At 50.4% G+C, this 13,058-nt stretch overlaps 1 protein-coding gene and 1 long non-coding RNA gene across 33 annotated transcripts in view; one reads left to right on the top strand and one right to left on the bottom strand.

Moving 5' to 3' along the window:
* The window catches only part of Tcf7l2 (transcription factor 7 like 2), a 189,393-nt gene extending 186,816 nt beyond the window's left edge, over window positions 1-2,577 (bottom strand). For all 31 annotated transcript variants that reach the window (XM_051146799.1, XM_051146802.1, XM_051146801.1 and 28 more), the window contains exons 1-3: window positions 1,868-2,577; window positions 1,563-1,629; window positions 1,206-1,330 (exon numbers count right to left, since the gene is read on the bottom strand). In XM_051146799.1, the coding sequence (XP_051002756.1) occupies window positions 1,206-1,330; window positions 1,563-1,629; window positions 1,868-2,056 (381 nt within the window). In that variant the 5' untranslated portion in view covers window positions 2,057-2,577. The remainder of the gene's footprint in view (window positions 1-1,205; window positions 1,331-1,562; window positions 1,630-1,867) is intronic.
* On the top strand, window positions 2,055-9,048 carry LOC127189734 (uncharacterized). Of its 2 annotated transcripts, none has more exons than XR_007830677.1 (3): window positions 2,055-2,177; window positions 7,148-7,274; window positions 8,727-9,048. It is a non-coding gene; the product is annotated as an uncharacterized LOC127189734 (long non-coding RNA). The 2 variants fall into 2 exon arrangements; XR_007830676.1 differs by lacking the exon at window positions 2,055-2,177 and adding an exon at window positions 3,670-4,270.
* The last annotated feature ends 4,010 nt before the right edge of the window (window positions 9,049-13,058 follow it).

The raw sequence follows: 13,058 nt of genomic DNA, 5'->3' as shown, positions 1-13,058 counted from the left end.
CTAGCACAAACGCTCCTAGTGCGTCTACAGGTTCGAAATCCAGGCTTAAAAGGGGGGAGGGGGGAGGAAGCAGGGGACACTGTGAGGGTAGGAGGCAGAGGCCCGGGGGGGGGGGGGGGGAGAGATTGAGTAGGAACAAATGTCTGTGGTGGGTGCGGGAGGTGCGCCACGGGGAGCCTGGCACCCCGCGCTGCCTGGGGTCCCCAAAGCTGGGTGGCCAACCCCAAGAAAGGGAGGCATCCCCTCTAACACCTTGAAAGGGCTCACCCTGGCTTCTGTCCCTGCCCCAGAGGCCCACAGTAAGCTGGTTAGGTAAAGGAAGGCCTCAATATCCCATCCGAAGGCACCGAATTTCCCTTTACACGAAAGTCCACTCAAAACAGGCCATCCTAACTGCACACAAACCCAGAAGTCGGGCCACAAGGGCCTTCCCACCACGCACAACTCTCAGCTAGCAGCGTGGGGCAGCCAAGCCCTGCCAGGTCTGCAGAGAAAAAGCGCGCCCAGGGCCCCGGGCCTGCGAGGAAACCAAGCCTGGCAAGAGTGACCTTCCCGTGGAAGAAAGGGCCAAGAGGCCCACTGGCCTGCGATCACCACTAGAAAGCTACAGAAACGACTGGCTGGAGCCAGAGCTGGACGCTTCCGCAGGGCCCAGGCTGCGCGCTCAGCACCGCAGCGCCAGGAGCCTACGGCACCGGGAACCGGCGCGGCCCGGCCGGGCCTCCCAGCCAGCAGTCAAAGGGTTAATCTGGGGAAAGCCCAAGACGCACAGAAGAGGGAAGGAAGAGGGGGAGAAGAAAGAGCCACACAGTCCTCTTCCCAGGGACAAGAAACAAACACCACCAGCAAGGGGGGAGGGGGAAACCAGAGCTTAAAGGGGGGGGGGGGGGAGGAAAGAAAGAAAAGGGAGAAAGGAAGGAAGAAAAGAGAAAAAAAAGAAAGAAAAATTAAAACTTCAGACTGGCACTCCACTACCCCAAAAGAGCCCTGCCTGGGAAAGAAAAGGCTCCCCGAATCGCGAGGCAAGCACAAGAAAAGCCAGAACATGGCGAAGCGCAAACAAACCCAGTCCACAAAAGGCAGAGAAAAAGTTTGGAGAGTTCGGGCCGCGAAGGGGGGAGGGGGGGGGGGAGGGGGGGGGGGGGGGAGGGGCAGGGCATGCGGGGCCGGCAAGCGGGCAGGGCGGGGAGCGCGGTGGCACTTACGGTTCGGGCGGTGGGCGAGAGCGATCCGTTGGGGAGGTAGGGGCTCGTCAGGTCGGGGATCATGATGAAGGGGTAGCCGGGATACGGTGGCCCCTTAAAGAGCCCTCCATCTTGCCTCTTGGCCGCTAACATGGCGGGGCGGCGGAGGGGACGGCGGCGGCCGCGCGGCGCGGGAGAGAGCGGGAGAAACTTTTTAGCAAGTGTCCCCCCGAGGGCCCGCGCGCGTCCCCGGGGCCGGGCCGGCGCGGAAACTCGGGTAGGGTAGGTAGGGAGTGGGGCGAGGGCACCCTCCAGGCCGACCCCGGGGAGGGGGGGAACGCGATCGCTTGGTTTTGGGGGCGCGCGGGGCGCACTCACCTTCTTCCAAACTTTCCCGGGATTTATCTCGGAAACTTTCGGAGCGAGGCGGAGGCCGTCTTTCCGCCTTCCCGGAGGGGCGAGGTGGGGAGGGCAAGGGGCGATAGCCGCGCCGAGGGGGTGCGAGGGAAGGAGGGCCGGCAGGGAAAGGGGTGCAGAAAAACACGGTTACAAGTTTTTGCAGTCGGCAGCCCCGGCAACCGTCCGCGCCGCCCGCCGCCCCGACCCGCCTCGCCTTCCAGCCCCAGTCTCCCAGCCCGGGAACCGACTGGAACAACCCCGCCAGCCCGAGGGTCTCTTCCTACCTCGGAATCGGAGGAGCTGTTTTGATTCGTCTCTGATTCATTGACCAGCGACGACTTGACATCGGCTAAATCCCTCTCCGCCGAGGAGTTTTCCGAGTTCTTCTCCTCCTGCTCGCCCTCGTCTTTGAAGGAGATCAGTTCGTCGTTAGCGCCTAAGTCATCTCCTCCACCGCCGTTCAGCTGCGGCATTTTTTTTTTCACCCACCAGCAGCAATTTTGGAAGAAAAATGAAGGAGGAAGAGAAGCAAAAAAGAAAAAAAAAAGTTTTGCGAGCCCCCCAAAAATATTGCAAGAAAAAGACGAGTCCAAGGTTAACTTTTTTTTTCCTGCTTTGGGGTCTTTCTCTCCTGGGGAGGGGAAAAGAGGGAGGAGGGGAGGGGAAGGGGGGAGATCTGCACGCGTGAGTTTGGGTTTCTTTTTTCTCTCGTTCCCAAGGATCCGATCAATGTGCAAAAAAATAATAAATAAAAAAGGGGGGTTAAAAAAAAACAACAACAACAAGTCAGATATAAGAGCAAAGGGGGGGGGGAAGCCGAAGACACCGAAGGAGCTCGTGCCGCTCGGATTTGAGTGAGTTGAAGTTAGACTGAGCTTTTCAGTTCAAAGGCGGCGCTGATTGACAGATAGAAAAAGGGGGATCGAAATCCAGAGGAACGGAGTAGTCTGGGAGCGGAGATTATTGACAGGGCGAGAGGAACACACTCGCCTTAATGAGATGCCAGGGGGCGGGGCCAGGCCGGTGACGTGTGCATAAATAAACAGCCGGGGTGGGCGGGGCGGGGGCGGCCAACAATGATCCTTTGGGCGCCGGGAGAGGGAGCGGGGCGGGCCGGGACCGCGGGAGGCGCGCGGGGTGCGGCCTGTGCGCAGTGCGCGAGCCGGGCGCCCGGACGGTGCGGGCCTCGCTCCTGGAGGGGGCGGGTTCCGAAAGACAATGCTGACCGGGAGAGGAGGGGAAGGGGGTGGCAACCGAGTCCGGAATCTGAGCCGGGGAAGGCGGAAGGAAAGCCCACTTCGGGGGCGGGGATGGGGAGAGGCCCTGAAAAAGTGTTAGCAAGAAGTCTTGAAGACCGGGGGCCTGGAGGGGGAGGACTGTGCGACGTGAGGACGGGTTGCTCAGTGGTTAATCCCTCAGTGAAGTCGGCCTCTCTGGGGCGAGATAGGACACAGCTGGTCCCAAGGAAGGCTCACCCCACTACTCTGAGAGAGCCTTGGGAAGCGGAGAGGTGAGCCATGCACAATCAGGGAGGCTAACCCACAACGGCTCCCCTCCCTGTTTTTGTTTAATGACAGTGAATCATGTCATTAAATGTAAAGTCCCACTCATTAAATATACCAGGAAGGCGTTATGCCCAAAAAGACAAATACTTTAAGTGTGTCTGGGGTACTAAAATATCCTTAAGGGAAATGTGAAGTTTTGTTTGTTTTTTTTTTTTAACTGACGTTGGAAGTAGGAAGTGGTGTAGGATCCAAGTACTTACTGACTTTGGAGGTGAAAAGTTTGGGCGTTAACAGCTCCAGGGAAAATAAAAGTGAAAGTTCACCACGCCCTGGGGATGAGTGGGACTGTAGTTTTTCTCCAAGGGGGCCTGAGATGAAATGCCCAGAGGCCCTAGGTAACTGCGGCCCTGACTGGCCTGGAAGCCCTTCCTTCCGGGAGGAGGTGGCCAGCCTACTGTTTGAGACAGGTATTTGTTGATTATTGGGCTCCAGCGCGGGCAAACTGATTTGCTGTGAAATGAGGAAGAAAATGACGTTAAAGGAGAAAGGCACATTCCCAAAACAGCGTTGCTGGATGTAGAGTCAGGAAGGCCTGTCCTTGCTAGTATCCAATGAGAAGTGGGCTGGGAAGTCCAGTGAACCCGGAAGGAAAAACATCAGAAAAGAAATAATGAATCAGTTGGAACTGGCAACGCTCACTATTAGGTGTGATGTTATTCTAGGGCCCACAAGGTATTAAATTTGCCCACCTTTCTGTTTAAAGAGCTCATCTGTGGTAGATTTCCAAAAGCAACCAGTTTACTGTGTAATATTTAGAGAGTTTGAGGTTTCAACAAAACTGTTCTACAAGAGGAGGCCTCAGAAAGAAGACAACTGAAAATAACGATAGCGAGATTGACAAGGCCAATGAATTCCCTTATACTGGGAGAAAAAAAAAAAAAAAAAAAAACACCAAGCACATTTGCACACTAAAGCAGAAGATTCAGGCAAAATAAGCTTGGGGTGGAGGAGGCGTGTGAGAATTGCCATCCCACCCCCGTCCACCCCCAACTTTCATATTCATCAGAAACCAGAAGTGAAGGGAGAGAAGGCCTGGAAAGAAAAAAAAAAGCAAAACAAATGTGTACATTTCATCGGACGTATTGCATGGGACACAAAGCAGAGGCTAATTAGTCTCAGCAGGTAGGCTAACCTTCAGACTTCATAAATAAATAAGACGGCACAGTGTCTAGGAGAGAGAGTGGAGACAAAAAGGGGAATATTTCAAGATGCCAAGTAAAAGCACCAAGCAAGAGATGCAGCCCAGTCTTGCATCTGTGTATGGAGGGCTGAGGCGTCCCCTTCCGGGGTCTCTCCACTGGTTGCCTTTAGATTGCACACCTAGGCAAACAGCCACAGCTTTCCACACCTGCTAATTGCCACCTGTACACGTACCCAAGTTGGCCTCTGTACAGTGTAGACTATGCCAGGGCCTGTTGCGGGCCGGGGAGGAAGTTCTTATTGGCATTAATGAACACTTTTATAGTAAGTCTGTTCTGTGACCAATTCTTTGTCCTATAGGATGGTTTTGGGTTCTGTATGAATTTTAGTTTAACCCTGATCTTAATCAAGTTGAATAATGGGGCTCTTCTGTGTCCCTTATGGGACTGACTGTATAATAAAAGCTTATGATATATGCTGGATTGAAATAGTTAAGTGTCCCTGCTTTTAACATACTGCGTTTTTACCGTGTGTAAATAAAATACAAAGGGCTTTCTCCAGCGACCAGTGTCCTCATCTAGTCTGGCTTGGCTTATTTTTCTCATTCTAGGGGAACCTTTGAATCTTCCCTTAAATCTCCAACTTAATTAAACAATTAAAAGTTATTCCATGGCAGCCCATGTGCCACATTTAATGTCAGTGTTTGGTGCTATAAAAAGGCTGGCGGGGAGAGCAGCAAGGACTCCATTGACCTCTAGTGTCTATTGGTGCCTATGGTGGTACCCAGATGGACAGGGGAGGGGGCAAGGGAAGGAACGTCACTGGCAGGAAGCAAGATAAAAACATATAAAGAAGATGTCAGAGGGGCCCATCATGAACATCTGTAGTTTATAGATTTGGCAAGAATTCTTTAAGCACCAGTTGGTTTGTGTCCGAGTGTTGAGGTACCTTCTCTTTATGCCCTGGTGACTCTTAAGTGGCCTAATTCTGCCCAAATGGCAAAGATGCTAAACCACAAGAGAGACACCAGACTGGTTCTAATGTTGGCTGAACTTTGCAAGGCATTTGGACGTCCTTCTCTGCGTGTGGGAGTGGGCAGGATGGACGGTGAAGAGGTCCTTTCATCTCTCAGAACCCCTTTCTGGGCGCTCCCTGGTCCCCAAGTCCCAGGCCGTTCTGCAGCCTCCCTTTCTCTTTGCACTTGCTCCTGGCTGCTTGGTCTAGCCTGTGACCTTCCTTCCACGCACTCTCTCCCAGTGGGTCCATGTTCTAGGTCACCTTAAGACTTAGGAGACCAAGCTAGGCAGACGTGACTCAAGTCTGCGATCTTTGCCCCCAGGAAGCAGAAGTCTGATTGATTACAGAGTAAAGGATAGAATAGCCACGTTTGTATAGGAAGAGCCTTACATATGAAGTACATCTACATAAATAAACGCATCGTAAATAAATAGGTTACCTGGGAGGGTGGGTGTGGTTTCTAACTGTGAGGGTGAAAAGATGGCTGCTGCCTATTATGTCGGTCACCCTCTAGGCACTTGGAAGGGGCTGGTGGTGTGATCACTGAAATGCGGGAACCTGCAATAATAGATTGACCATAAGCCGTGTTACCTGTGGCCTCTTTGTCCCGCACCACCTGGAGTTGAGGTGTGGATATTTTCTCGTGGGCTTTTTAATATTCAAAGGAGCCCATGAGTCTATAGTTTTCTCTCACACACCAGTCATTACCAAAAGCTTTACAACACCCCAACAGAGATGACGAGCCATGCTAAGAGGCTGGCTTTGTGATAGTGGGAATTCAAGGGCGGTTGACTTACACCTTCTGAAAGCAGGACCTCCATGATGGTGGTAACACTCACCTCCTCCAATCACTAGGCAAATCTATTCAAGTACCCTTGACATCAGCTTATGCATGCATGAGACATGTGCGTGCGTGTGTGTGTGTGCACGCGCGCGCACACGCGCGCACGTGGACATGTGCACGTGCATTTCTGTTCCTGTGGGATTTCCCTTTACAGATCCAGACTCCAAGATGGATGACTTGTCACCCACTGTGTTGGACTTATCTTGACAGGGACTGTGCTGACTGAGGGGGAAAAAGCATCTGAAAACACAAGGAAGCTATAAAATAAGGGAATGTTTAGAAGCCAAAGTCCATATTCCACTGGGAATTTTTTTTTTTCTGTTTGCTTTTTGGCCTGTGTGGGTGATGAGTATTCATTTCGACATTCAGGAAAGGAAAGCGCCTCCCTTAGCCAACACTGGAACAGACACCTGGGCTCAGGGGCAGCTCAGTTTGTAGAGTGCTTGCCTAGCATGCAGGGAGACCTGGGTTCAACCCTCATCACTACATCAGTCAGAAGTGACGGCATGAGCCTAGAATCCCAACAATCAAGATGTGGAGAGCATGTCAAAAGTTCAAGGTCATCTTGTGCTAAATAGTGAGCTTAAGATAAATCTAAGATACATAAGACCTAACTTATAAGAGATAGACAGACAGACAGACAGACAGACAGACAGACAGACAGACAGATAGATAGATAGATAATCAATGGATAGATTGATGATAGATGGTAGATGGATAGATAGATAGATAGATAGATAGATAGATAGATAGATAGATAGATAGACAGACACACAGAATGGTTTAACCAAGCCTGACAACTTGAGTTCAAACTCCGGAGCCTACATGTCTGATAGAGAAAACCAATTCCTATGAGTTGTCACTTGACTTCCACACATGCATCATGTCACAAGAGTGTCAACACAAACACAGAAACTTTAAAGCCACCCAAGGATAGTCAGCTCTGGCAGGAGCCTGTGTGGGCAGGACACAGCAGACTGATGAGCTCTCTTCTCCAGGTGAGATTCCACATGGAGAATGGGCAAGGCCCATGCCCTGCCCCGGAACCCAAGGAGCAGACTTGTGTTCCACTCCTCTCCAAGCACCTGACGTGATCACCTTGCTTCAGCTAAATAACCCAACCAGGTAATAAAAGGACAATGGTGCCCGTGACCCAGGGGCTAGTGGGGACACATAAGCACTTGTTAGGGGCTATATCACCCACATTCTTAAGATGACAAAGACTGCCCTAGGCATCTGTGATGAGGGCAGCTTCCAAAAGACACCAGTGCTCTATAAAGACACTCCTTTTATCGGCAAGATGCCTTTTAATCCTAATAGTAATAGGGGAAGGCCAATAAATGAAACATTTACTGCATAACTTGCCTTATTTTGGGGTGGTGCATGATTCATTTCTTGCCTTCGCTAGAAGACGTTTGTGCACTAATTTGCTCCCTAGAAATCTCTCTTGCTACAGCTACACGGCCATGACGTTTTATCGCCTGAAGCCAAGTCTGCATAAGAACTTTCTTAAGATATACTTACCCTAATGCCAGGCTACAGGAGCCAGGCTGCTTTTGTACCGAATTATTTGTGCTTTCCCGATATACGGGGCAGAGCCTTGTTTGCAGTCATTGCCATAGGGTGGGTCTAAATGTTTCTGAGCAGGGAGAGAAAGGCAGTGAAAAGGTGAAGAAAGTTTCATGTAAGTTGATCTTCCAAAAGTCTTCAGAATGAATAATTGCTTGTATGCTTAACATATGAAAATCCAAGGTTTTGTCTTCATTTTCTTTCTGTGAGTTGGGTATGTGTTTGTGTGGGTGCAGGAGTATGCACTGGGAAGTCCAAGGTCCTCAGCCACCATCCACCTTGAGTTTTTGAGACAGGGTCTCTCATTGGTCTCTAGCTTGCCAACCAGGCTGGCCTGGCTTTTGAGCAAGCGCTTGGATTCCCTGTGCTGTCTCTTCTTCCCCTGCCCTAGGAGAGCAAGCCCATGTCACCAAGCCCCGATTTCTATGTGGGGGCTGAGGATCCAAACTCAGGCCCTCATGCTACATGGCTAATAACTTACAGATGAAGTCATCTCCCCATTCAAACAAAAACAAAAACAAAAACAAGCAAAGCTTCAATTACCCTACCCTGTATCACAGAGTATTTTGCCTTCTCAGATGCAGTGTCATGTTTAAAAGTGTCTCGCAAACCAAAGCAACTTCCACAAAAATGTGAGCACTATAAATTGAGACAGAGCCAGTCAGCCAACATTGAGCAATCTCATACGGTGGTTTATATGTGTTCATGGTACAGAGCAGGTGAAATTGCAGGAGACAATGCCATTGTTCCCTTGTAATTTATCTAGGTGTGGGCTGACACACCTGCCTCTAGCCAAGAGCATCATGGGATGGAAGAGAGGCACTGGATTCAAAGAGACTCCCAGGCTCAGACTGTGAAGGTGTCAGGCTCCAACCCGCTAGGAGTCCGTGCACCATTGGCCCCTGTGTGTTCAGAGGGAGAATGAAACCGTTTAGATTTCATCACTGGAGTGTGGGTGGAAAGCAACAACCTTCCCTATTGTAAATCCGATTATTTCTGTTCATTCAGGATATTTGTGGATCATGTTTTCTAAAGAAGCATTCTTCCGGTTGGGAGAGAAGGGCAGTGAAATGAGTGTGGGGTCCAGGGTGACTGTGGATCTCAATGTAGACAGCAGCCTGCAGCACAAGGTTCAGCGATGACAGAGCTTCCAGTTGACTGTCATCTGGAGCAAACTCAGCTTTTCATAGCCTGAGGGCACACTGTAAATACTCAGAGCAGGCGGAAAAAGCAGTAATCCTTACTCCTTAAAGGTTCCCAGATCTCAAAATGAGTGCTTCTAATCACACACACACACACACACACACACACACACACACACACACACACACACACACTCTCTCTCTCTCTCATAAGATACATACATGGCAAAAGATTTGGTTTCAGTTGTTTAATTTCAAAATAACTGGTAAGTGATAGGGTTAGACAGAGTAGCGCCTGCCAAGGATGCATGGTTTCTATCCCCAGTCTCACCAGATGTAACAAAGAAATGAGTTCCACCCAGACCTGACCCTGGAGACCTGCACCCAAGCTTCCCAAAGGCAAGAGTGGGTGTCCTAGAAGGGGCTTGTCCTCTCACAAAGCCAACAGAGGCAGAGAACAGATATGCTTACCCCACATTATGGGGAAGGAAATTGAGGTTCCAGGAGATCAGGTGTCCTGCGGCTGGCATATGGCCAGGCCAAGCGTTGGAATTCAGGCTTCCTAACCCCTAGCCGAGCTTTGCTTTGCTGCTGAAATCTGGTCAACAACAAAGGCATCCTCATTATTTTTCTCATGTTGAGAGATATTTCAGTGATTAGGAGCACAGGCTGCTCTTGCGGAGGACCCAGTTTAGTGTCCAGCTTCCACCTGATGGCTCTCAAGTCTCTGTAACTCCATTTTCCATGGATCCAATGCCCTCTTCTGGCCTCTGCAGGCAGCAGGTATACAAACAAATGCCTTCAAAAAACACTCATACACACAAAATACATTTTAAAAAATACAAATAAATAAATAATAGGATTACATATAAAGAGAAATCAATTCTGTTTGGTTTTGTTTTGTTTTTTGAGACAGGGTTTCTCTGTATAGCCTTGGCTGTCCTGGCCTCACACTGTAGACCAGGCTGGCCTCGAACTCACAGAGACCCACCTGCCTCTGCTTCCCAAGTGCTGGGATTAGAGGCATGCGCCGCCACCACCTGTCAAGAAATCCTTTTAAAGCAACCCAACCCGGGCTTCCCTTTGAAGTTATTAACAGTGTCTTCAAAGGCATTCAGTCCCCCGTACACCCCCACTTATCCCTCTTCTAGCCCAGAGTTCTTTCTCCAGCATATCCTTGCTTCACCCCAGAATATTACTGTGTAGCAGACACTGAAGTCTCTCTGCACTGTCAGCCTTCGAGACAGAAGGAGTCGCTGGAGGCATGGGCTGTTATCCCATGCATCAGCTGATGCTGAACAGCATCTGAAATCTCTAGCACAGTTGTCAGTGGCAACTCCCTTCCTCTGGTGGTCATAAAGCTTACAGAGCTGGGGTGTCGACCACTGAGTGGAACACTTACCCAGAATGCACGAGGCCCTGGCTTGAATTCCCAGCACCACGTAAGTTGGGCATGGTGTTACAGGCCTGTGATCAGCGTCATCAGAGTCACAGGGCAGTAGAAGCAGGAGCATCAGGAGTTCAGGGACAACCTCAGCTACAGGGTAAATTGGGGCCAGCCTGGGCTACATGAGACCCTGTCTCAATAAATAAATAAACAAATAAACAAAACTCCTGCAGAGGTTGGAGGAGGTGGCGTTCCCCTCTGTGTAGCTCTGCTTGGGCCTCTCTTTAGCCTCTGTTTAGTTACTCCGCCCCTGCTCCACCTCCCTCCTTTCTTTCTAGCAGTGTTCTTTCAGGCTGGAGGCCATGGCAGAGATCGAGACACACCTTTGGGACCTGGGTCTAAGTGGTACCAGGTGGGGCAGTTAGTAAAGAAGAGGCTGGTTAAACTGGGCGTGGTGGCCACGCCTTTAACCCCAGCACTCGGGAGGCAGAGGCAAGTGGATCGCTGTGAGTTCGAGGCCAGCCTGGTCTACAAAGTGAGTCCAGGGCAGCCAAGGCTTCACAGAGAAACCCTGTCAAAAGAAGAAGAGGAGGAGGAGGAGGAGGAGGCTGGTGTATCTTCCACATTCCAGACAGGGTCTGGTGTAGCCCTGGTTGCCTTAAACTTACTATGTAGCAAAGGCTAGCCCTGACCTCCTGATCCCACTTCCTTTGCCTCCCAGCTGCTGGGATGGCAGCCCTATACTACCACATTCAGCTTAGTAAACTAATTTTCTATCTGGGAGGGGATGACCAGCACGCCGTCCCCACTGGTTGCGGTGGCGGGCTATAGCGGAATGGCCTGGAGATTTTTAAACATGACTCCACCACTCCTTGCTGAGAGCCAATACTCTGCAGAAGGGGCCTTGCCAGGGTGGAAACCTTGGCTTCCCCTTGTGACTTTGGACCCATCCATAAATCATCCGACTCCCTCCTTGTCTATAAAGTGAAGGTGCAGGGTGTACGTCTAAGTGCTATTATGACTCAGGCAATGAGCATGTAAAACTAATAGCCTTGATCACTGGCTGTGGCATTTCCTTTTCCTTCCTCACCTCTCCAGAAGGCATGGAATGCCAGGACTACCCAAGGCCTGGCTTCTCATCCGCTCCTCTCCATCCTGATAACGCAGTTTAAATGCTACACACACACACACACACACACACACACACACACACACACACTGTAACAAGGAAAATCTAGATTGCCCTGAACTGGCTACGGTCATCCAGAGATAAGGAGGCCCTCTGCTGCAGGCACCTGATAGGATCCCTTCACAGGAGGAGCAGCCCCTCAGAGGGTGTCTCCAGCCAACCTCCCACTAGCTAATTCCCTCCCACTCAGTTAGAGCCGAGTGCAGCTTTCCAAAGTCCCCAAGGCTCCAGCTAAGTTACGCAGTCATTGAGTGACAGTGAGGCCTTCAGCAAGCAGCAACAAGTCCCTGTTAGGAAGGCCTGCTACACTCCCACCCTGGACCCAGCTTTCAAAGGGAGGCAGCCAAGGAGCATCATCGCTCTGCTCTTCAGAGCACTAGTTTACCTCGAGAAAGGAGGAAGTGTGGGTCTGAAGGGAAGAGGCCACTATCCAATTCCAGTGCCCAGTGAAGCCGACAGCTCCTGGCTTCTTCTTCTGACCTTGGCTCTTCTGACATGGCTACTTTTTGGGAGAGAGCAAGGATCCCTTTGAAAAAAAGAAGCAAGCTTTACACTGTATCCGATCTCTGTTTTTATTTAAATCTCCTGTTTTAGGTCAGTGTGGTTGTACATACCGGCGCTCAGAAGGCTGGGGCAAGAGAAGGGCACATTCAAAGCCCTGGACTATGTAGCAAGACACTGCCTCTCTCTAAAACAATAAAACAGAAACTAAAAACCAAACTCAACATACTTGAGACTTATGATTCCTTAAGGCAAGCTAAGGCTTTGCTTTGCTTTGGTTGAGACAGGGTGTCATGTAGACTGGACTGACTTCAAACTCACTCTGTATTCAAGGCTAACACTAAACTTCTACGTCGCTTGCCTCCACTTTCCCAGTGCTAGTACCGCCACATCTGGTTTTACGGGACTGTGGGGCCTGAACCAGGGCTCTATGAAGTAGGTGAGCTCTGCCAACGCCACATCCTCCTCGGCCCTCTCTGTTTCTAAACAATAGCACTTATTAATGTTTTTCTTGCACTTATTTTTTCAGTGTGTGTGTGTGTGTATGTGTGTGTGTGCTCACATGTGTACACTTTTTTAAAATCCTATACACACACACAAGCACACACACACACACACACACACACACACACACACACACACACACGTCCAGGCAGTGTCGGTGCATACCTTTAATCCCAGTGCTTTGCCTGGGTGACAGAATGATCTTCAGGACAGCCAGGGATAAGCAGAGAAACCCTGTCTAGATCCTGCATAGAGAGAAGATGTAGGGTTGTCTCTCGGAGCCAGCTCCTTTCACTTAGCGTGACCATATGCAGACTCAGCGTGCCCTTCCTGAAACCTGAATGCTGAACTTCCTTCTGCGGCCCCCAGGTCCCCCTTAGTGAGATGTTAGCGCACATCTCTTGCTCAATTTTAAAAGTGGGTGGGTTGTCTTGGGACAGTGATGATCTGGCTTAGCAGGTAAAGTTTCTTGCAGCACAGTTTCAACCCTGGACCAGACATGGCAGAAGGAGAGAGAATCCACGATGAATGTTGTCCCCTGCCCTCAATACTTGAGCCTGGCCCCACACACATAGTAAACAAATAAAATGTAACAAAAACAAGTTGTCTTTCTCTTT

The sequence above is a fragment of the Acomys russatus genome, chromosome 5, assembly GCF_903995435.1.
Source record: "Acomys russatus chromosome 5, mAcoRus1.1, whole genome shotgun sequence".
Lineage (NCBI taxonomy): Eukaryota > Metazoa > Chordata > Mammalia > Rodentia > Muridae > Acomys > Acomys russatus.
The sequence above is the reverse complement of the archived record's forward strand: the minus strand, read 5'-3'. Positions and strand labels throughout refer to the sequence as shown.